General features: G+C 38.8%; 2 protein-coding genes across 6 annotated transcripts; both read right to left on the minus strand.

The window, feature by feature from the left end:
* Window positions 1-1,161: 1,161 nt before the first annotated feature.
* Window positions 1,162-16,840, minus strand: safb (scaffold attachment factor B). 3 transcript variants are annotated; one of them, XM_081385110.1, is made up of 22 exons: window positions 16,533-16,840; window positions 16,032-16,119; window positions 15,552-15,619; window positions 15,215-15,451; window positions 14,681-14,734; window positions 9,012-9,060; window positions 7,819-8,257; window positions 7,420-7,466; window positions 7,244-7,341; window positions 7,009-7,158; window positions 6,625-6,722; window positions 6,494-6,537; window positions 6,320-6,402; window positions 6,087-6,232; window positions 5,697-5,993; window positions 2,795-2,824; window positions 2,314-2,445; window positions 2,180-2,216; window positions 1,995-2,095; window positions 1,843-1,901; window positions 1,707-1,761; window positions 1,162-1,591 (listed from the first exon to the last, which is right to left on the minus strand). In XM_081385110.1, the coding sequence occupies exons 1-22, from the start codon at window positions 16,683-16,685 to the stop codon at window positions 1,471-1,473; spliced, it is 2,586 nt and encodes an 861-aa protein (XP_081241236.1). In that variant the 5' UTR covers window positions 16,686-16,840; the 3' UTR covers window positions 1,162-1,470. The 3 variants fall into 3 exon arrangements, with proteins under 3 accessions (XP_081241236.1, XP_081241237.1, XP_081241238.1); XM_081385111.1 differs by having other exon boundaries at window positions 1,163-1,591; window positions 9,012-9,057; window positions 16,533-16,813; XM_081385112.1 differs by lacking the exon at window positions 2,795-2,824 and having other exon boundaries at window positions 1,163-1,591.
* Window positions 16,841-17,377: 537 nt separating this feature from the next.
* malt2 (MALT paracaspase 2) lies at window positions 17,378-23,559 on the minus strand. Of its 3 annotated transcripts, none has more exons than XM_081383879.1 (17): window positions 23,425-23,559; window positions 21,838-21,992; window positions 21,577-21,743; window positions 21,341-21,471; window positions 21,111-21,261; window positions 20,715-20,902; window positions 20,514-20,610; window positions 20,383-20,427; window positions 20,259-20,300; window positions 19,981-20,175; window positions 19,680-19,857; window positions 19,523-19,597; window positions 19,321-19,448; window positions 18,738-18,887; window positions 18,465-18,622; window positions 18,119-18,256; window positions 17,378-18,015 (listed from the first exon to the last, which is right to left on the minus strand). In XM_081383879.1, the coding sequence occupies exons 2-17, from the start codon at window positions 21,972-21,974 to the stop codon at window positions 17,584-17,586; spliced, it is 2,412 nt and encodes an 803-aa protein (XP_081240005.1). In that variant the 5' UTR covers window positions 21,975-21,992; window positions 23,425-23,559; the 3' UTR covers window positions 17,378-17,583. The 3 variants fall into 3 exon arrangements, with proteins under 3 accessions (XP_081240005.1, XP_081240003.1, XP_081240004.1); XM_081383877.1 differs by having other exon boundaries at window positions 19,972-20,175; XM_081383878.1 differs by having other exon boundaries at window positions 19,972-20,175; window positions 23,260-23,515.
* Between the last annotated feature and the right edge of the window lie 102 nt (window positions 23,560-23,661).

Here is a 23,661-nt window from a genome sequence, read left to right on the forward strand (position 1 = left end):
GTATGATATATAATGAGAGTTTTATGACCCCCAGACATTTCTAGGAATGCTGACTCCACCTACAAAACCTTAAGCCTGGATGTGATTGGCCACCAATGCACGACCTGATCCAAGTTAGTGACATCATTCAAGATGCCTCCCAAGAAGGCATCCATTTAGGCATAGGTTACTTTAGGACATTGTGGAACTGATACACCGCACACCAACTTCACCTCCCAGGATGTCGTCTGTTACCAAACGTTCTCCTGAGTTCCTTTGAACTGTATCATTTATCTTTATTGACAGCTAATTACTCTACTACAAGAGTTAATCATATGTAATAACCATAACAATTATGAATTCCCACCCCCAAACAAAACTTGCACTGCAGGGGTTTGTTTCAAAGTATTAAACAATGTCCCACATTACCATGGCTAATTTCAAGCTAGCAAAGCACAATATCCCCTGTGGAGTCAGTTTGTTGTCATAATGATTAACTGAAAACAGATTCAGGAGTGAGTTCAGAGCCTCAAATTTGGAACGTCACCCCCTAACTTCTAAATTAAATTCTGAGAAAAACTGTAAGGAACTTCAACATGGGTTCAGAAAATACACCAAGATAAAATATTCAGGAAATGGGTTTCCCTAAGCCAAAAGATTTAGTGAGGAAATTGAGGGTATTAGATATAAGTGATCTAAAATTCCAGTGAATAGACTTGCACAATGTGACTGTTTATCTTCTGACATTTAAAAGTATGTAACAAGTGCATTTATTTTTGACGGTTTATTAGATTAAAAGCCAGTCCTCCTACGACATGGTCTGAATAATCAAGATGTATTGAGCAATTGGCAGAAGGTCATAATGGTAATGCCATTCGTTTGCTTAATTTAGAGTTGCAGTATGCCAAAATAACATCACAATCTGTAACCAAGACTATAGAGATGCCACATATTATTAGCTATGTTTGCTAAGGGAACCATCACTATAACATTAACCCCAAGTACTAAATGAACCTGTTCAGATTGGAAGACATGAAACACAGTTTCTTCAGAAAATGTAAAAATCTACTTGCATTCTCACAAGCATTCTTCATTTCCTCCAATTATGCTTAGACTAAGAGCGCCACCTAGTGGCAACAGAATGCTAGCGTGTACATCATTGGAAGACGAGAACCACCTTTTTGTAAAGAAAACTCCACTATTTTATTGAAACATCAAAAACAATTGAACAACAATTTCTTGGTTTTAAAGACAGGTTCCATTTTAGCAAAACGTTCCTGAGCATTCAACAAGTGAAAAACAGAAAAGCCTAAAATCTAAAGATGTGGAATGGAGGGGAGGACAAAAAAAAAAAAAACTCTTACACAATTATCTGTTTGTCTTTACACCATCAAAATAAAAGTGGACTTAAAAATACAATTACAAAGCACGATTGGCAATGTACAAGCTGCAAAGTTTCTTTTCACATAACAGATACACAAGGGGTTTAAGTTAATAGCGTCGACCAAAGGCTCCGCCACCCTGTATACCACTACCCTGAATCATTTGATTCGGTCGATTTAAGGCTCCAGAGAGTGACTGGGACGTCCCTGTCTGCATGTATCCACCTCGGCTATGGAGTAGAGTAGACAAATATTAGTTTCATGTGCAACAAAAGACATTTCCCATGATACTCTATTTACACAGTTATGTCTAGCCATGACAAACAAAAGTCTAAACCCTGATACCTTGCCATTCCACCTCGTGCCATGTGACCCTGTCCCGGAACACCTCGGTCTGCTCCTAAAAAGAAACGTAGTAAGTTAGAAGAGAGGATAACATGCAACTTCTTTTGAACATAATAGAAAAAAATAGTAGACATACCTTGCCAGTTTCTGTCCCCGTCCATTTTACGCCCAGGCTCCCAGTCCCTGTTGTCACGACTTCAAACAAGAAGCAGAGCAAAACAACTGAGTGAAGAGAATTTGCCATTTAATGAGGCGGCACATCTGACTAGATGAGACAAAAAGACCTACCTGCCTGGCACCGGCCTCATAGGATTCATTCCACGCTTGTCGTAGCCGCCACCCCAGTTGTCACGACTGTCCCTGCCATGTCTTTCCCGATCTGAAAAGTGCTGTAAATTGAGAAAGGAGGATAAGATGTTTTCCAATACCCGAGGATCAAATCTAATGAAGGACTGTGAAGGGCTTTTTCTTACCTGGTTGTCTCCTGACAAACCACCTCGGTTGTCTCTCCTGTTTGTAAGGGGGATGTAAATCATTACGATATAGTAGCAAAATCTATAGACAAATATCTAGACAGTTGGCTGCTGTTAGACAGAGCTGGCATTACCTGTCCATAATATCATCCTGATAGCGGCTGCGGTCTCTGTGGTCAAAGTCTTGGTAGCGGTCTTGTCGTCCAAAATCCGACCGTCCATAGCGATCATCCATTGTCATTCTCTTCATCTGCCAGTCATCTTTTCTGTATATTTGGAAAAAAAAATAAAAATAATAATAAAAAAAATTATAATACAGACACGCTGCATCCCACAGTCTAGGGCTGCACGATATATCAAAATATCGCAAAAGTATATATTGTGATATGCATATCGTAATGGTTTATGAAAACAGAATAATTGTAATACTTCAACAGATTATGAAAAAAGTCAAATTTTTAGGTTGACGCAGACAGCAGAGAATAGACTGTTCCATACATGTGACATGCGTAATGTTATTAGGCGCAATAAGCGACGCCTAATCAGTTTTCTTCCGCAGCTTAAATGACCAAATACACACAAAATGTCAAAATGCCCGTCTTGGCAAGTACTCACATCAACGCAGTCAATTGTGTCTTGAGTGTACTAAACAGTTGAGAAAGAAAGAGTGCGCGTCACAATATATTGGTTCCAAAAGTGACAGCAGCCTAATAAACCTGCTTCTGTGTGTGTGCTTAATGTTAATCAAACAATAACAGACAAAGAGAAAATAACTCACTGCTCTTGACTGAATAACTTCTGTGGCTTTAAGAATCAGTGTATATTTAACTCATTCATTGAAAACTAAGCAGTGTTTTAATTTTAAATTTGATTATTCAATTTCTGTTGTTAACCCTCAGAGGTCGGAGATCACGCCGGCGTGATCTGCTCGCTTTTTTCCTTATGAGTTGAATTGAGACCCAAAATACTCTTTTGACTTTGATTTTACAAAACAAGTTTCATACATCAATCGATTCTGTTAAATGTGTATTATTTTTGTGTATACTCACAATAAAAACAAAGTGTTGTGCTTTTTGCCAAATAAAGAAAAATAAACGTGATGCGAGTTCTGCCTTCTATCTGCCAGTGTCGTCCATTCTGAAACGCGTCCGAAAATGAACAATAACTCAGCGAATACTCAGTCAAACAGGCAAACAGACATACAGGCATGAAGCTTGAATTCTCTTCTCTTAAATGAAGTAATTTATATAAAAAACAAATATTCTCATGTTGTGAAATCTGTATTAAAAGAGAGCGATTCCAGTCGACCTCATTAGAGCTAATTCAAATGTAATGTGACTCCGCCTACGGAGAGCGCGCACTATTCAAACGCAAATGAATGAGGCAATCCAAGCAAACCTGTGAACGCCCACATATCAGTTTATTCAGATCATTACTTTAACACCGTCTCAGCAGCGCTGTGAGCAATAACAATAATGAAAAAAGTACCTCAGAAGTGCGGGTATATCGAGGAGCGAGCTGAGGAATACTGTAAGTTTTTTTTTCTTCTCACGTGAATCGGGTTTCTGTTTTTGATGAATGAACGGCAGAGGTGCGCGCTGTTTACCACAGCTCGCAAAAAGACAGTTTAAATTTAAATCGCGTGTGTGAATGAATGAGGATGTTTTAGCAAACTGTATTACTATGAGTAAAAATCGACTGAAATATGTTGAAATAAAATGTAGGCTATTTGTACGTATTTGTACGTAGCAATACGTATTAAACTGCAATTTTATATGCCCTAATATTTCATAAAAACAACGTTACAGTCAGGCGAAATATGAAAGACAACATTTTGTTGACTAGATTTGAGTACAGTTTTTACATTAGAATATACTGCCACATAAGCTTTTGATGAAAAAAGTAGCCTAAGTGCGGGTATATCGAGGAGCGAGCTGAGGAATTCTGTAAGTTTTTTTTTCTTCTCACGTGAATCGGGTTTCTGTTTTTGATGAATGAACGGCAGAGATGCGCGCTGTTTACCACAGCTCGCAAAAAGACAGTTTAAATTTAAATCGCGTGTGTGAATGAATGATGATGTTTTAGCAAACTGTATTACTATACTGAGATGAGTAAAAATCGACTGAAATATGTTGAAATAAAATGTAGGCTATTTGTATAAGCAATACGTATTAAACTGCAAATTAACATTTATATGCCCTAATATTTCATAAAAACAACGTTACAGTCAGGCGAAATATGAAAGACAACATTTTGTTGACTAGATTTGAGTACAGTTTTTACTGTAGAATATACTGAATATATATATCAAATAAGCTTTTGTTTAGCAATTTTTATATATATATATATAAAATAAAGTCATCAACTAAGATGTTAGCTGTTCCAATTTTGGCTATATTCAAACTAATGAATACATAGATAGGCCTAAAATGTAGGCCTATAATCTTTTTTTTTTACAAAGAAAGAGTACACTTGAAATATTGTTGAAATTTTAATTATTGTTGTAATTGTAACCTTTTTAATAAAATAGCAAAACATATTTACAAGATAGATGTAAGCAAAATCTTAAATGGTCAATATAAGTCTTCTAATTTTTTGTCCTTGCATTGTGGCTCAGTCAGTGTCACACCTGAATGAATGGCTAATTATGCAGAGTCATTATGCATAATGGGTGGGACATTTTGTATTCCAAGGTGTAAACCACTCCTCGTTCACGCCCACTCGCATAATGGCTTTCCAAGCAAAACCTGTTTTACATCAATTTAAATCAATGTACTGTTTTATCTGAACGATAAAGCAAGACTATTTTCACATAATTTTGAAGCCAGAACTCGAAGGAAGAACATCCATTTCTCAAAAGTCTTATTCATGCATATTTATTATGAGTTTTGAGGTCTTCTTTCAGCAACTTTCATTTTTAATTTTTTCAATAACCACGCATAAGCATTATTCTCTTAAAAATAAAAAAATATACATGCATGGTGATCACATATTTTGGTAGCCCTGTTTGTGCTATATAGAGTGAATTTACACCTTTGCCATTAACATGTTTATAAATAACTGAAAAAAGCACAAATGTCAGAGCATGTCAGAACACCTCCAGTGCCCAGAAAACACCTCAGACTCCAGAGGGTTAAACCTAATGTAGGCCTACCTGAAACCCTAAACCTCCTGGTTTAAACTGACGTTAAAATGACACTTATGTAATGCTACAGAAAAACACTGCTGTTTACTTTCAAAAGTTGAAGGGATGCTTAAATAGAATGTGAAACGTATGTTGTTATATCATGTTCAGTTTTTAATTTTACATTTATTTTAAACTCTGAGCATTATCGAATTGATCGAGTTATCACATATCTCTTCAATATGGTGCAGCCCTACCAGTCAAAGCTGACAAATCAAGGTGCTCCTGCTTCGTAAACTTACCCAAGGAATCAAGTAGAGTTGCAAGTAGGTGTGGAAACCTTGTCTTTTACTGGTTTGGCAAAACTGTTCGGCAACCCTACTTTATGCATACCTGCCATCCATGTCGTAAGGCCTCTTGACGGGACGTCGGTCCTGTTCAAAGCGTAGCTGATCCTGTTGCCGTCTCAGCTCCTCCCTCTCCCGATGAATGCGTTCCTGCTCGCGCCGGCGCTCATACTCAATTCTGAGACGTTCACGCTCCAGGAACTCGCGCTCCCTGCGGTCGGCATCCAGCCGCTGTTTCTCCACCTCCAGAAAGTTGCGCTTCCTCAGCAGTCTCTCCCTCTCCTCCCGCTCCCGAAAGAGGCGGATGCGCTCGCGTTCCGAACGGCTGTCGCGGTCTCGCTCGCTGCATCGTAAATAAACCCCAGTTGGAAAATTGCTAGATTGATTTTTAGATCAAGACTAGATCAGGGCCAAAGAATAGAAGCATCAAATTTACCCAGAGTGCCTGCGTCTCTCCACCTCTCTAATCTCTCGTTCCCGCTGCCTCTGACGCTCTCTCTCTCTCTGCTCCTTAATTTGGTCAAATGACAAAATGTCCTTCCTATCCTTGCTAGAGGATTTACGGTCACGACTCTTAGTGCTCTGAAACAAAGATTGGTGTGTCATTTTAAAATTTTGAAAACCTCACAAAATAGTCTGAATCAAAACGGTTAAAACCACAAAACATACTCGTTCTTTGCTTTTTGTCTTCACGCTGATGACTGGCTCTCCTTTTGACTTGTCCATTACTACAGTCCTCTCTCCTCCTTGTTCTGTAACAGCAAGATTGAACCATTAAGATTTGGATACCCTTGCATATTACTGAAGGTAGTTACAAATTTGAACGCAAGCTAATCTGGTTACCTTTTCCATCAGAGTTTTCAGACTTCTCATCCTTGTTCTCAGATCTGTAAGGATGAAACCGTATGATGAGACCGTTAGTTATTTGGCATGCAGAGATGTCTGTAAATAAATACCATTGATTTACAACTTACTTCTCTGTCTTCGAGTCTGAGGAGTGTCTTCTGTCACTGCCAGGCTTTTTGGCATCGCTTTTTTCAGCAGGCTTCTTTCCGGCAGGCTCGTTCTTGGCCTAAATACAGATACAGATCAATCAATTAGCTTTGACTCCTCACCTCACTGTGGCTAGCCACCCAATTCTGATGCAAAAGAGTTTAGAAATAAGGGCACTTGCACACTAGACAAAACTTTTGGAAGAAAATCCACGTTAGGGAGTGAAAATAAAATGGGAATACAATAAATCAGATGTCCAAAAGCAGAAATTGTCATTGGTGAATGAGTTACACCAATGGACACTCACAGTTATCTCTGATGAACTCTAGTATGCTAGCACCCAAATAATAAACAAAATCACATACCCTTTCAACTGAAATCATCCGGCCATGCAGTTCAGTTCTGTGCAGATGGGTGATGCACGTTGTGGCCTCCTCAGTAGAGCACATCGTAACAAACCCATAGCAGCGAGCGCCTGGGCTTCGGGCGTTTGTTACTACTTTCGCGCCAACAACCTGCAAGTAGAAGCAAACATGGATCAAGACACCCTCAAACCTAAGAACAACATTTTCAATGTGTAGTTTTCTATAACATGCAGACCTTGCCATATTTGCTGAACAGATTCTTTAGATCTGTCGCTCTGGTGGTTGAAGAGAGTCCACTGACCCAGAGGTTCCTTCCGCTAGCAGCAGCACTACCTGATGAGGCGCAAGATCAATTTTACAATGGCCAGAAACAATTTCTTGGTCAAAAGTAGTGCTTCATTGCACACCCACCTTTATCATCTTTTGACTCAGGCTTGGTTGATGTATCCTCATCACCGCTAGAGAAAAAGAAAATAGTATTATGAGAAATTGAATGGGCAAAATGAACGGGATCACCAGTGTTGATTAACAAATACCCACCTAGTGAAAATACACAACCATAGTCAATGAACAAAGATTTGGATATTACAACTTGAATAGTCACCTGAAGCCCAATTACGTTAAACATACCTTGGACTAAGATGGCAAACCAAATTTCTGGTACATTACTTTTTGAAGGTAGAAAAAAAAAGACAAAATGGTTGACGAAATGCGCAGTCGTTTACACCTCCCAAGAGAACCCATACTTGTTAACAAAGGAGCCAATGAAACAGAGAAAGCCATTGTTCTAGTAGACAGAAAACAACAAACCTCTTTTTCTGATCATCACCACCCTGTACAGAGGACTCTTTGACTTCTGAAGACTCAGCAGGTTCAGTCTTCTTGCATTCCTCGTCCGCTTCTCCTTTAGACGCCATTTCCGAATCAACTGCGCTTTCGATATCGCGCAGACATGTTTCGCTAGCATTAGCGGCCTGAGTGGAAGTGCTCTCAGAGTCCACCAAATTGTCCTGAACGTTTTCTTGGTCCTTGCTTGTTGAATCACTTTGCTTTGACGCGTCAACGTCCATTTCGCAGGCTGGCGATTCTGCTTCCAAATTGGCGGCCTCCTCTGCGTTAGCAAGGTCGTGCACATTGTCTTCCTCTTTGTGAGAATCCCAGACTGAAGATTTCTCGTCTTCAGTCGGCTCTTCAGCGAAGTCTTCCTTAAGCGGCTCTGATATACAAGACCCGGCTACTTTCTCACTTTCTACGGATTTAACAGGAATAGAATGGCACAGAGTTTAATCACTTCTGAGACATTGCAATGTTATCGTGGAACTGGAATAGGACGTGGCCCTCTGCTTTCTCATACACAAGCAAAGGCAAGCTACCCTATGAAGAGACTGGAAAAACCAAAGCAAGAACAAGCAACAAGCTTCCAGACAACAGGCCATTTCTTTTCAGTTCACCTGCACCCTGAAGCTGAGGGTGCACTGTTGACTAGGGAAAGCCACAAGACCTCCACCACAACCGAGTGTCCATCGTCGACTTTAGTACTTGAAGTGTCCATGATAAGGAAGAAGCAGCTTGTGCTGTCTTTACAGGAAATTTGTTTCTTTTCAAACAAGCAAATGGTCCATTAGTGAAATCTCCAATTAACAAACTGAGTCCTACAGTGATTTTGCTTCAGCATGATCCAGTTCTTCTTGTCTTCTCTTCGTTGTCTTCTTTAAGCAACCTAGAAACACTAAATTGCATCTGCAACAACCATTTAAACCAACCAATGTACTGACTGAAACAGATTACTGACTCTCTGCATATCTGTGCCATACAAAAGAGCATTTGAGTGACTATAACGTCGTTCTAAATTAATACTAATGCCCAATGTCAGCAATGCAGAAAGCCAGTAATCAACTTTGGATTTCCAGTCTCTTTTTCCTGAATAACCTGATACATTTACACTAAAGGACCTTAAGGCTTCACCCTGACATTAAGAGCAATTCCAGAACCCTATACAGTACCTTTTTCGCTTTTGGTGTCCTCGCATCCAGGCTCTCCATCATCCTCCTGCTAAAGATAGAAAATGAGTGAAGACGGACAAAAGAAACCCAACCATGGGAGTAATTTCCAGGTATTGACTTTTTGCCTGGGTCAATATTGTCCCCACTGCTTTTTGAAACATCTCGCAGCACAGATGTATCTAATACAAAGTCGATACTCCAGTTGATTAACAATTTGTTTATTCATGTTAAATAAGAGGCGATCTGGCGCTGAAATGTGTTGTTTTTGAAATCATGCAGAGTGTCTGTAGCCACTGTTATCAATGATGGAAGGCAACAGTGTTCTCTTGGTGCTTGTGCAGTCTTCACATTAGGGCTGCACGGTTATGACTCCAGGTGAATAGAATGAAAATCATACCTGCATGCAAATCCTTCTCAGTTAACACACGACGTACCAGTAACGTGATTTATTGGTATTTTACTTTTATTTCGTGACTTACTAATTAATTTACAACGTAACGACGTTGCATGCTCGTAGTTTCTTTTGCACTTTATATAACAGTGAAGCGATATACAGCGCGCTGCCTCCGCATTCACATGTGCAATTGTAGAGTGCGCACTACAAGCACAGTATAACGGCTGACAGTATAACGGCTGTACACTTGCGTCACTGGTAGTTCCTATTGTGCTTGGTTCTCTGTGGTAGTCGTGATTTGCCTCTCATAACATAACATGCTCTAAACACTAAAAACGCAGAGTGGATATTCTTTTGTAATCACGGCTTTGAAAGATTATGTAATCGTGTCATCCGTAAAGGCAGGCATACACTGTTTGATTTTCGTATGATTTTGAGCCGAATTCTGACTTGTGCGACACTTTTTTGAGTCAGGCTGATTATCAGCTTTGTCGTGCGTCGTTTTTCGTGCAGTGTACAGGGGAAACGAGAGGCGATAAACCTCTCCCGACCGGCAATCGGATGGTCCGATGAATTTCTGGCATGTCAGAAATGTTGGCCACTCCTTGTGAGGGTATCGCACAGCTTGAAGCAGAGCTACGAACAATTGCCCTAAACTCAGTGTTTTTCCCTCTCTGCGCCTGTGCGAAAACAGAAGTTTAACCATTTCATCTTTAAAGCAGCAAGAAAGAGGGAGATCTAGCTATCAGACTGGCTGCAAATTATTGTTGCTAACCTATGGTTTGTGTTGCAAAAACCATATTACCCACGCTTTCCAAGCGATGTAGCTACACGTGCCTCTTTTATTAATTTGTTAAACAAGCTGTTTTTGAAATAAAGCTGATTTAATTTTCATTGATGACTGATTATTGCAGTGTTCGGACATATTATAGACTGTTAATAATTTAAATTATAGGCCTATAATTCATTGTAATCAACCTAAATGTTTTTAGACAATTTTTAATGAGGAGTAAGCTTCTATGTAATCTTCGCAGCATGTTGGTTATGCACTATGAAATTATTGCATGGCAAATTAATTAGGCTATAATAGCCTATCAATTTAATAATAAAAGTAGGCCTTGCCTAATAATAATACAATAACACTAATAATAGTGTAATACATGCATTGGAAATGCTAAATACTCTTGATATTGATAGCTGATGCTTGTTTTGACTATTGGCGCAACCCGGCACGGGGGTTTATCGCGCATATTTCACGCGAAGCAGTCAAGTCGCAGCTCGACGTTCGGACCGCATAGTGTGAGCACATAAAATGTGAGCTTTGGCTTTACATCGCATGCGATCTACTCGTTCAGTGTGAGTAGGTAACCTTGTTGAAATCCCACAGTGTATGCCCACCTTAATCGCAATTAGAAATTCGATTAATTGTGCAGCCCTACTTCACATAGACGAGCGCTTCAATCTATCGCTCAACGCTGTTGTGGAGACTTTCTATTCGTTCCGGTGAAATCACAAAAAAAAAAATGCACACAACTTTGTCCCTGCTCTTGATATACAATCACTGATGAACATCAACAAAAATTCTACCACCAGTCCATTAGGACACACAAATATTTATTCACTAAATAAATACTCTTGAGACTAACAACAATGTATTACAGTAGATGTAAGGATGAAACAATTTTCATTTCAGTGCATCCCTAAATATAACTGCTCTATTTTCATACCATGAAAAAAAATATCTGCTTTATATGAAAATGTGATCTGTAAAATCATTGTGCATCACAGATAGACTTGAGTCATATATTGCTGAAAAGGTCTTAACTAGCAGAGTACAAGCACATTTGTTTCAGTTAGCCAAGTATGGTACTATACCAAGCATTTATATGAAAAAAGGCCGATGACGCACGTGTAAACAGTATACAGCTTTTGTACTAGCCATGTTTTGAAACTTAACAAAACATCAGTAAACCATAGTAGATCACATTTCTTTCTTTTTTTTTTAGAGCAGGTAGTCTCAAACGAGCCCAAACACTACATAAGACAATGCGTCAATCACAGTGACATGACATGCTGCTTGGCTCTGGATCTGATCACATCACGATCATGATGCAGTGTTTTCCTACGTCATTTGAAAGTTCAACCGATGGAAACTGGTGGGTGGTTATAGTGGGTAGGCACAATGTGTTGAGACCAATCGGACACTGTTTCACAGCTGTAGTGTGCTTGATCGCTCAGATAGAAAGGTCTTGATTTACCATGCACCGTAGAATAGAAGCGCACAGCTGAAACAGCGCTGGAAGATCACTCCTCCATCCACCAGGATCTTATCGTTTATTCTATGAACTTTTTTGTGGCGTTTACTCTAGTAGTTCTTATGTTCAGTAAAATCACTTGTTTAGAGGGTTTTTTGGACCCGTGGCTAATTACAATTCGAAATAAATGGCTAGCCTATCTAATACAGTGAATGGCTTGAAGACATTAAGGCCTCGTTTACACTGCAGGTCTTGATGCCCAATTCTGATTTGTTGCATATAGCCGATTTCCGTTTATACGTTCTTTCAATTGTGACCCATATCCGATTAATGCGTTTTCACTTGCCATACTATCTGAAACATTGCTCATGCTAAAAGGGGGTTCTTGCACAGATGGACGAACGTGAAATATGCTTGATGAAAGCTTTGTGATATATGCGAAGTTCGCCAAACATCACCATGATTTTGAGGAGGATGATGACAAAAAGGGCCATCATTGAAGCCTGCGCATATGCTTCAGTTATTGTGTGCGAGAGAGATCTCAGGACTGGTGAGAGGATATTGTGTTTAAATATTGGCTTTAACGAGGAGCAGTGGGTCTGAAATTTTAGGATGAGCAAGCCAACCTTTGATATGTTGTGTCAACGTTTGTTCACATTCCTCTCCTACAACAACACGGCGTTTCGTCAAGCCATCGGCCCCTTTTCTCTAGTCATTAAACCATGGAGACGTTGCCTAATGCCTCAGAAAATCCGATCTGCCTGTGTACATGAGTCACCTTGGCACGTATCTGATTTATTTCCACATATGAACGAGGCCTGAAACCGAACCATGCGTATTTTTCCTGTTTACACGGTCATAGAACACATCCGATCTGTGTCATATGAGCCAAAAATAAATAAATATTTGGAATTGGGTCATATTTCAGTGTAAACAAGGCCAGATACATTTAGGGTGGGTTGAACCAATAAGGATTAAATTAAGCAGAGTTTAAAGCTAATCTAGGATTTGTTGATCAGGGGCCTCATTTATAAAACTTTGCGTAGGATTTGCGCCAGAAGTGGCGTACGGATGAAACCTAGGACATGCGTACGCACAGAAATATTCGGATTTATAAAACCGTGCGCACGCACATCCTACGCAGTTTTCCCTTAATAAATCACAATCAATTCTAAATGTAGCGCAGCTTTTGCGGCTTCATGTCACGCCCATAGTTGCCCATAAATAGTCCGTGAAACGCCCAGAATTAATATTCATCGATTGCAAAAACAGGGCAAACACAGAGGAAAACCGAGAAACGTAACTTCACTCACGTCATTACGCATTGTGACGGCATCTTGGCATTTTATTACCATCCATTTGATTGCATCTGACAAGCTACAGATGTGTTATGAGGATGAATTGCATAACATGCCAGTATTATTGCAGAACATATTTCACTTTTCTTTTTGCAAATATGTGTTAATTTGAATTTCTGTTGTAATCTTCGTTTGATTTTGTTTGTTTTACACTGCAGATCGATCAAACTGGTGTTCGTGTAGGCTGTTAAAGACTTGCTTTGTGAAGTCTTCATGTTATTATGAGAGGCAGTATTGCCATTTCTTGAACAACGGTCTGCAGTTTCACACACTTTCACGTGTTTCTTCCATCTGCCGACGGTGTCGCCATTTCTCATTTCACCCGTTTTTGTGCGTACGCCTGGGTCAGACCTTGCGTGAAGGACCGCACATTTTCCCATCAAGTTCGCTTTTTATAAATACCAATTATTGCGTAGAGAGCGGCGTACGCCTTCTTTTGTGCGTACGCAACGTTTATAAATGAGGCCCCTGGGCTTTATTTTAAATTGATTTGTGAACTGGTGTTGCACCAGTTAATTTTAAACACAGATTAACAAATTGGGGATTAGAATTCTATCCTGCGATTAAAACCTCCATTTACGATTAATTTTCTCTGTCATGATGGATTCGCCATTGTAATTAAACAGTAACCATGTTTATATTTCATTTCCTCCTTTGAACACCAGAAACTCTCTCTGATGATAGAGCCCTTGCCAATAAAGGAAATAAACTTGTAGAATGTCAGCTGTCTTAATAGACTGCTACATACAGAGACCGTAACTAATAAAGCAGGTAATGAAAATATTGCGGTAGCGTGTACGAGATTTCATAAGCCTGGAAATATATTTATATTTATCACTTAATGGAGTAATAAGGCAGCATATAACGTATGACAAAACAACCGTGATAAGAAAAAAACCTGGTATGATTCGCGGGGTGACAATTTCCGATCTTGACAGCAACACACTGTCCGTTTGAGTATATAAATGCTAAATATATTCCTCTCTTCTTAGAGCGACAGCAAGCGATGGATCCGCATCCCGGACTCCATAGCAGGCGTAACAACCCTTACACTCTGCCGGCTCAACGCAAATTATTTTTCATTTTTATTTGTAATAAAAGAGACCCGAGGACACAACCACTCGTTCTGTCTTTGTTCAATCAGCCACATATTTTAATTGTAGGTGCACTTTATTTTATCCAAACCTCCTCACCTTTAAATTTGAAGTTAATCCCTGATTGAGATTTAAATCTGAGTTTAAAGTTATGGAGCAATAGGATTAAAGTTAATCTATCTTACATATAAATTAAATCCAGGATCAAAATGATGGTTTCAATTTAAACCTGCTTTTTTTAAAACAGGGTTTAAAGTTTGGTGCAACAGAATTATTAGATAAACCTTGATTTAATCTAGATTTAAGATTAATCCTTACTGGTGCAACCAACCCTTAGAAAATGTAACTACGGTGCGCACAATTAATTTTTCCTCATGTCTCTGCACGTGTTTTGCACACCTCAAAACTATGCACTCTAATGATGACCTTGCTTAATCAATCATTGATACGTTTTATCAAAGAAACTATTAACGACAATTAATCAATCTTCGATTCATCGTTGGCATCCCTATGCTGAACCCAACGGAAGAAACCCCCTCCCCCCCAAAATGTCAACTTCCTTGAATACCTGACACAGCACTTCCTGGTTTTCATCCATGTCTGCGTCATTAGCCTTTATTTCCTGAAAGCCAAAGAAAGTATCACTCAATGTGCAAGAAGAACTAGGGTTATTATTGTTAACTAAAACTATATATTAAATAAATAAATAAATAAATAAAAAATGTTAATCGAAAGAAAGCTAAAAATAAAATAAAATATAAATATTCGTTGGAAAAGAAACTAAACGAAAATTAGAAATTCTGCCTTGGCAATAAACTGAAATAAGTTTAAGTTGAAGCACTAACATTATTATAAGGAAATAAAAAACTAAAACTAAGAAACTTAAAAAAAAAAAAAAAGTTAAACCTAAATAGCAATATATATATATAAAAAAAAGACAAAAGCACAATGAAATTACTAAATATTAAAAAAATTAACATGAAGACTAACAATAAAACTAAAACAAAAGCGAGTTCAAAATACGAATAAAACAATAATAAAAACTAAAATTACACTGATGAGAACTGAGCTGCAGTATCATTAGCTAATATTAAAACCTCACCTCCTCCACTTCAGATTTACTCATATCTGCTTCATCAGCATCCTCCGCATTGTAGTTATTTGCGGCATCTTCCCTCATGCAGCCTGCGTTTTCTTCATTTGATAAAGTATCTAGGACCTCTTCGTCATATTCGTCTCCATCAGGCCCACCTCCATTGCCCATGTCGGCTTCATCCAGAACATTCATGTCCATGATATCCATATCATGAAGGTTATCTGGGATAGCATCTGGGTCCTCCTAAAGGAGGTAAAGGAAATTGTTAGTTTTGATAAACCTATGCAAAATAACTCAACCCAGTTCAGATCATATCCATCAACAACTTCATATTACAGAGCACCTGGCCATCAACAGAGTCCTCCTCAAGGGTGCCATCTTCAGCCTCATCAGGTTCATCTTTGCTCTTTCCTATAGACAGAAACAAATACCATTTCAAACCAACTTAAAATCCCCATGAAATCAAAACTGACGGATATATCGGCCAACATATCGGAATTTGGCCGATATATTAAAGCAGATAAATATTGGTTTATTTCCTTCAGCTGAGACACTTCAGATGCGCACTGTTCACCATGATGGTTTTAAATTGCTTGAAATATGATTGTAATACCTTCAGAAACAGTGTAACATGTGCAGCACAAGTCTGTGATATAGGTTACATAAAATTATAATTTTGTGTGAACTAACCATTTAACTATCGTGAGATCAGTATTGTGTATAGAACCGAATATCATGACACAAGTGTATTGTAACACCCCAATGCTTAAATGAAAAACCTTAAAACACAGTATACATCAACGAGAATACATCTCGCTTTTACCTTTTGGAGTTCGCCTAGGTGTTTTCTTAGGCGTTATCTCAAGGTGTACAACAATCTCATCTGGATTTCCACCCTCTTCTTCAATAGCCTGAAACGAAAGTATGGCACAGTCAAATACAAGAATGATTGCCATCTATTGCCTATTGTTTACAGCGTCACACAACAATTCATTTTTATCCTACACTGACAACCTATTGTATTCGCTGCATATTACGTAAGCCTTGCATTCAAAACATAATGCAAGGCCAATTCGATGTTTGAAACATTTAGACAGTCGTGCATAAAGAATTATATGCATAAACTTATAGGGCGCGCATAACAAAATCACAGTAACAATCCAAAACATCATTCATAACAATAAAACCAGAGTACGAATATAAACAGCACATGTCCTGCATAGTGCATACACCCCAGTAACTCAGACCATGAAAAGCATGTTTATTCATATGTAGTATAGAGTGAGAAATGATGAGATATGGATATTTCTCGGGGTCCACTTGCCTTTTTGAGTCTCTCTGAAAGCAGGCTTTTATTGCCGCTGATGTCGAGATTTCGGCGCTTCAGCTCGGCCTTCAAATCGATCACTCTCAGCTCCGATAACTTACGAACCCCCGCCTCCACAGGCCCCACATCTGCTGTCGAAGAGTCTGACATGTTTTCGGGTTGTGAATATAATAGTGGAAATAGACCAATGAGTCTCTTTCTACCCCGCGAGCACTCACCGGATTGTAGATAGAACACGATATACAGCGTTTCTCACAAGCAAAATGGCGCAGTCGACTACAGCCCTGCGCATGCGTCTGCCTTGGGAGTTTTTGGCGCATGCGCATAGACGTCATAATATTCGCGCTCAGTTTGACAGGAGTTTGCCAGCGCGGGAATGTGAGATTTTTTTTGCTGATATTATTTTGTAATGAATTCCAAGAAAGTTTTAGCTGATAAAATACACTCCAGGTGGCGATAGATAAAGAATATTGTTGGTGCGAGATCGGTTTTGATAGTTTTGGAACAGCTGAGAATTGTTGCAAAAAAAAAATATATATATATTTAATAGCCTAGTTATTTAAATTAATTAACGTTAGGCAGATATGATAGATACATAACAATCACACATGCAATATATTGTTTAAGTACACTATGACAGGAGTGCGGGAACCTAATATAATATTTAGCCATTTATTCCAAAAAAATAAAAGGTAGGCTTGCACTTTTAGTGGGTAAAAAACAAAAACATTCTATTAGTAATTTGTATTGTATTCTATTGACATTCAAGTGATAGATACATTACAATAATTTCCACAGACATAATCATTTGTGGTGTATTTTAATGAAAAATCAAACAAATCCAAAATAAGATAATTTAATGCACTGGTAGATTTATCAACAAAACAGTACTGTACGCTGTAAGAGTACATCAACATTCTCAGTTATATTACATTCTTAGGCTTCTGTAACATGGCAGATAGAGTGGAAAACATATTGTATACATATTATATACACAAACTGTAACAGTTTGTAATGCATCTGACGCACCGCCCTGAACACTTCCCTGCTAAATGGAATTTGGTAAGTTACTAAATTTAAACGGAAGTTCCTCAGAAGAAGCGCTAGGCAAACTCTTGATGGCAGGAGGTTCTTCAGACTCAAGAAACTCTGGACTTATGTTTTCCTCAGGTTCATTCTTTAAACCAGTGTATGTGGGTGAGTCCCTGGGTCCCTGACAGTAGGACCAGGATGCAGATGGAGATCCAGTGTAGGAAAGGTTTGAGTCAGACAGGTTAGCTCTGAAGCTTTCACTGAAGGATGAAGACTCCATTATACTGGACATTTGCAGTTCAGTGGAGGAAGCAGGAGAGAGTCGTGGCTCGTGGAGGTTGAGTTTTGACACTAGAGGCTTGCCTACAGTGACCCTTTGCTCTTCCAAGACCTCTTCATCCAGATTAGCATACTTGTAGTGTAGACACACAGTAAATGAGAGCTCTTTCTGTGAGGGGAAAAGCAAGAAAAGCAAGATATGCCTTATAATATGCATTCCATATAATACATTATATACTTTGCACATATTGTACAAAGATGAAACACTATACCTTCAACCTTTGCAGGGCACTAATACGAGTAAAGAGCCGAGGTTGTTCCAAAGGCAGTAGATCATCTAGGTTCAGTACTAAGCTGCCAGCCTCACGGAGACTCTCCTGATTGCTGTGCTTCAAGTCTATTTCGGGTCCCTGAAATGATATCAGTCGAAACTGAATACAAAACAATGCGTCTTGGGCTATGTTTTTGACAATCTACCAAAGATACACAAGTTGAAGTGGGGCATGAAAAGGTAATGAATCTTATTCACAGGAAATCAATTAATGATACATCTTTTATGTTATTTTCTCATGACTAACTCAATTAATTATTTGCAGATCTACAAGAATGTCAGTTTACCTCTGTAAAGTCAGAGAGCTGAGCAGAGCATGACAAAATGTCTTTAGGAGTCTCCAATATCCGAGTGTAGATTATCATGATATTTGAGAACTCTGCAGCGAAACCAAGCTGTACCTTGACACCACATTTAAACTGAAGACAGCGGCTCTGTGGGATGACTGGAACCATTTACACAAAATCATTATGTTTCAATATTTTCTGCATTTTATCTACAGCCATTGTACTTTGCATAAGGATATAAACTAAAGGGTTTTTATTATGAACAGGTCCCACCGTGCGCGATAGCCCACTGTAAGTTCCGTGTTGACGCTGTGACTTGGCATGTTGGAGCTTGAATGCTGTCCGTCAGGGCACGACGCTCTGAGAGATTACTGCGAAGTTCCAGAGCCTGCCGGCCACGAGTGATTTTACACCTTCCCATGTCTGCAATGGACAAAAACTCTGTAAAACTGTGCAGTCAAAAGTTTTTTAAAAACATTGTTAAAAGCGCTATATAAATGAAGATGACTTGACTTGACTTGACGTTCAAGAATTTAATCTAATAATTCTATCTGCTAGCCAGGGCTGCGTTTCCCAAAAGCATTGTGAACCAAGATGATCGTAGAGAACACTGGTGGTAATGGTCTTTACGATCAACTTGGGCTCACCATGCTTTTGGGAAATGCAGCCCAGAGCAGTTCAAATGTGAACATTTCCAAAAATGACCAACACTATCAATTTGAGAGAAGTTTATGATGTAGATGTGGCTTAAAAGTATTTGCACATTTTGTAACATCTTGTCTGAAAAGTAATTCAAACAAAACACTGATACCAACAATGAATTGTGGATAACTAGGGAACATCTTTAACCCCAAACCTTCTGCTACTTTGTCAAGTAGGACCGTGACCTTCTCTGGCTCCATCAGTCTCTTCTTAAGAAAGCTCATGAAGATTCCATTAGAGAGATCGTCTTTATTTACTTCAAATGCTTCGGCATCAACACACCTGAATCCAGAATGCGAAGATTGCAATCACAATTTCAAGACATCAATAAAATTACGTCATTGCATTAGACTCACGTAGCATAGCCAAACACTATGTTTGCGGTCACTCTCAAGGGGCCAGGTTGTGGGATGCTCTCATCATTTGGGTTTCTGTATGAACAACACAACTGCAGTCAGGTTCAAGTAATTCATTACAATCATTCAGAAATAATAAACTTATGACAAACCACACCGTTTCCGACACATGTCCAAAAGAAAAACGTTAAGTCCCGTCTGGCGCTCTTGCATCTGCTGCAACACGTCCTGCACCCAGAGACAGTGCTTGAAGGTATAAGAGGCTGGAGCATCGATGGGTACCATGAAACTGTTTCCATAGTTCTCATAGCCATGACCAGCAAAGTACAACAGCCCTTGAAATGGCAGACAGAGATCAGATGATCCAAACATATATAATAAACAAACAATCAGGATTGGCGTAACATTCTACAGATGCATAAATCCAACTGACACAACAAGGAACTAACCATAAACACCTCGATCCAACAGCAGGATGAACTCAGTAACAGCACTATGCATCTCCTGACAGTTGAGGTCCAGTAGAGAGACGACTTTAAAGTCCAACTGGCGTAAAAGGTTCGTCAACTCATGCACATCTGCCATGGGAGCTCTCAGCTGCCGGTGATGCAGGTAGTTCATATTCCCCATAAGCAGTGCTACCTTGTCAGTGGCTATAAATTTGTGAAGTGACAAGATTGACATAGCAGATCCTATAAATACAAAAAATACCAAGAGTAATTTCCTTATCACTTACCACAACAATCCCCCATTTGCCTTGGACCTGCATCAGAATCACCTGTAAAACATAAAGTGCATGTGAGTGACAAGAAAGCATCAGTACATATGCTTAATCATACAATTACATAGATCATTCTTACCCACTTCAGTTGTTTCCCATGAGACATCAGAAGAAGAACCAGGACCTGAGGGAAAATAGCCCATGCTATGAAAATAAAATCATTTATATTTAAGGGAATGATTATGGATCATGTTGTCTCAAGCTCCTTACCAATGTTTACTTGGACCTGATCGCTCCACATTTCATGATAGAGGTTGTAAACCCTGCAAGTATATGTACCTCTGTCCGCTGTGGTAATGCATGGAATCTGTGGACAAGCCAAACACCAAACTTTGGCATAACCCTTTGCATTTTCTAATAAATCATTCTACACGTTCAACTGTGATACTTAAAATTCAACTTAATGAGTACCTTTAAGAAGCTTCTAGTACACTTTGGCATTGGAAGTTTGTTAAGGAACCATTGGAACTGTGGAGGTGGGTTGGCCTGAGCAACACATTCGAGATAGAGAGTATCTCCCTCCACCAACTCTTGAGGCCTGGGTTGCTGAATAATATACAATCCACTAGTTGAAGAAGGGAAGTAGCTACCGCTGGCACCTGCAGATAATAATAATTAATAATTCGTTACATTTATATAGCGCTTTTCTAGGTACTCAAAGCGCTTTACATGGAAGGGGGGAATCTCCTCAACCACCACCAATGTGCAGCATCCACCTGGATGATAGTCTGATTGACACAATTGTTGTTGAAGGAAGTTTGATTCCTTCAAGTCTGAAGTAAGTTTTAAGGTGAAATATTCACACACCTGCACTTGCGCCTCCAGGCCTCAGTAGACGTACATGGACCCACTTGGAGAAGATGTACTTGTCCCCAGAACTTACACGGCAGATGTAATGGCCCTGTTGAGATGGACTTATAGGATTCAGGACCAGCTCTGGGCCACTGCCTCCTGGCATCTACCGAGAACATAAATAATCAGACTAAGGGTGACATTTCAAATCAGTAGGCTTAGTTACAGAATGTAGTGCAGCAGACCTCATCTTTGCCCCTGAACCACTGGTAGGTGAGCTCCACAGGTCCAACTGCTCTGCAGCTCAGAACCACGGTACTTCCCTCTTGTACCGGCTGACACTGTGGCTGCAGTGTGATGTTAATATGCTCCATCACTACCCAAAAACACAAATAACACCCGGGTGATATGACCCACCCCTTTGGGTTACCACCTCGAATTAGATTAGATTAGATGTGTCCCAATATGTATATTTAGCTACCATGTGTAGTAATAAATCCAACAGCCTCTCTGTGCTCAATTTTCTTCAGGCATTGAAGCAGGAAAGCCAAAGAACACCGTTTATCTGCGAGGAGGGAAAGCAGGTATCGGCCAGGACTGCCATGTGGACTTAGTACTTTGATTGAGCAGTCAGTCAGCTCTTTGTCACTGCAAAGAAGGAGATTCTGTAATTGTGAATCGGTCATAACCATGCACAATATCGGCTAGTTATTCCACACAGTTTAGCCTATAACAAACTTACCTATAGCAGAATTGTGGCTGCTCAGCCACTGCCTTTGCCAGCTGTTTCCAACCACACTCTAGATTGTCTAGCATGTAACCAAGTCTGTTTAGCTCTGTCTCACTAAGGTCTTCTACACCCAAATTCTTGTCCTCCATAATTTGATCAATGATTACCTGAGAAGAGAAACAAGAGGTTTATTTAAATTTATCGTCAGATAGGATTTTTTTTCCAGTTATTCAGTAAAACGTTGGGGCATCAATATAATTTTAACTCTAGGTATGATACCTAGAGTAAAAATTATATTAATGCCCCAGCCAGCCCACAGCTCATCTTTTGTAATTTTTTCAGAATAAACTATAAATCAGCTTTCCAAACCAAACCTTTACAGAACTTTGTCACAGACAGTGTATGAAATTCCTAATATATATATATAAATTCCTGTAACACCCAAACCTTACTACAAAAGGGAAACATTTGATGAATGTCTAGCCTTTAAACCCACATAACAAATATGAAAACCAAATTTAAAAAATGTACACCACACACTGGTAGTTTTTGGGGGGCTTAAAGTCCAAAAATGTGTAGGTGCATGGTGTAACTGTCCAAAAAGAAAAAAATCCCAAAAACTACAATTCTTGAAAAAAAAAAAAAAAAAAAACCTTATGGGCCTATTGTATTATGCATAATATTTTATTTTGAGCTGAGTAATTATGTTTTAAAATATTACTAATATTTGAAAAGCTTTTGACCACCAAATTGAAAGGTGGTGTGATATAATAATAATAACAACAGTAAATTAACTGGAATCTAGTTCAAATCTTAAAACTTCTTGCTTGCTCGTTGCTTGACATTCTTAAAGTAATTAAATCTAAATTTTGTAGACAATAGGCTACTACACGTTTTTCAAAAATGTATTAAATAAACATGAATATAAATGTACATCTCTGTAATGTTGCACACGTGTTTTAATCTCGATTTGTGAACAACTTCTCTTTTTTTATCAGCTCTGAAATCCTTATTTGTCGTTGTTCCAAATATAGGGCCTATCATTATTATTATTATTATTATTATTTTTAAATCATATTAACACCGTAATCTCAAACAGAAGAAATCTCAATATATATTTTATATAAACGTTCTTTGTTCCTGTACGTTAATAAAACAGTGAAAACCAATCAACATAGATAGTAACATGAAAATACGGAACCAAATGTAGGCTATCTTTTTATTTCACGACACAACTGGCAATGAAATGTAAGTTTAAATAACCAATCGTAAAGGCATAATAAAATAAAATTAGCTCTATGATATCATTGCAATGCATGATCAGCAAAGCTCCAAAAAGATTATAGCTTTTAGTAGATTTCATTTCATTTGAAAACAAAATATTTAAAAATTAAATTTAATCTTAACAGGCAAACAAAAGTAGGCTATATTTACCTGTTATACGGTAATTGAGACTCCAGGAAGTGAGTTTATACCGGGCTCGTAAAACGCAGATTGTAAAGTGACCGAGGCTCAAATACTGATAATTAAAGATCTCACTGAATTCACTCTTGATTTACCACTAAAGTCAGTCGGTCTCTAAATATCCGTTTAACTTACCTGAAAGTGATTTACTGCGACTAATACTTATCAGGATCCACAAATCAATATGGTAAACATCCGCACAGTTCTGTCTTTTTCAGTCAGTAGTTCCTCTTTCTAACATGTATTTGCATGCACACCCCCACCACGCGCAGCAATAGCTTTTTACTTTCACCTTCTCTCGACCTATAGCAGCAAGACATCATGACAAGTCACTCCTGCTGAAGAAGAGGTGCAACCCTCACATATTAACTC

This window comes from Scardinius erythrophthalmus, assembly GCF_964197995.2.
Source record: "Scardinius erythrophthalmus genome assembly, chromosome: 14".
NCBI lineage: Eukaryota > Metazoa > Chordata > Actinopteri > Cypriniformes > Leuciscidae > Scardinius > Scardinius erythrophthalmus.

Bases quoted from the DNA above. Each gene is read 5' to 3' on its own strand.
- malt2 (XM_081383877.1), bottom strand. From the start codon at position 21,974: ATGGAGGACAAGAATTTGGGTGTAGAAGACCTTAGTGAGACAGAGCTA. The intron at 21,262-21,340 runs GTCTGCTGCACT...TGTTCTCGGTAG, and splicing joins GGTTCAGGGGCAAAGATGAG to ATGCCAGGAGGCAGTGGCCC. The intron at 18,257-18,464 runs GTAAACTGACAT...ATATCATTTCAG, and splicing joins AGCTCTCTGACTTTACAGAG to GGACCCGAAATAGACTTGAA.
- safb (XM_081385110.1), bottom strand. From the start codon at position 16,685: ATGTCAGACTCTTCGACAGCAGATGTGGGGCCTGTGGAGGCGGGGGTT. The intron at 8,258-9,011 runs GTACTGTATAGG...TTAAATCCGTAG, and splicing joins GGACACCAAAAGCGAAAAAG to AAAGTGAGAAAGTAGCCGGG. The intron at 2,446-2,794 runs GTGAGTACTTGC...CCAAATATACAG, and splicing joins ACACAATTGACTGCGTTGAT to AAAAGATGACTGGCAGATGA.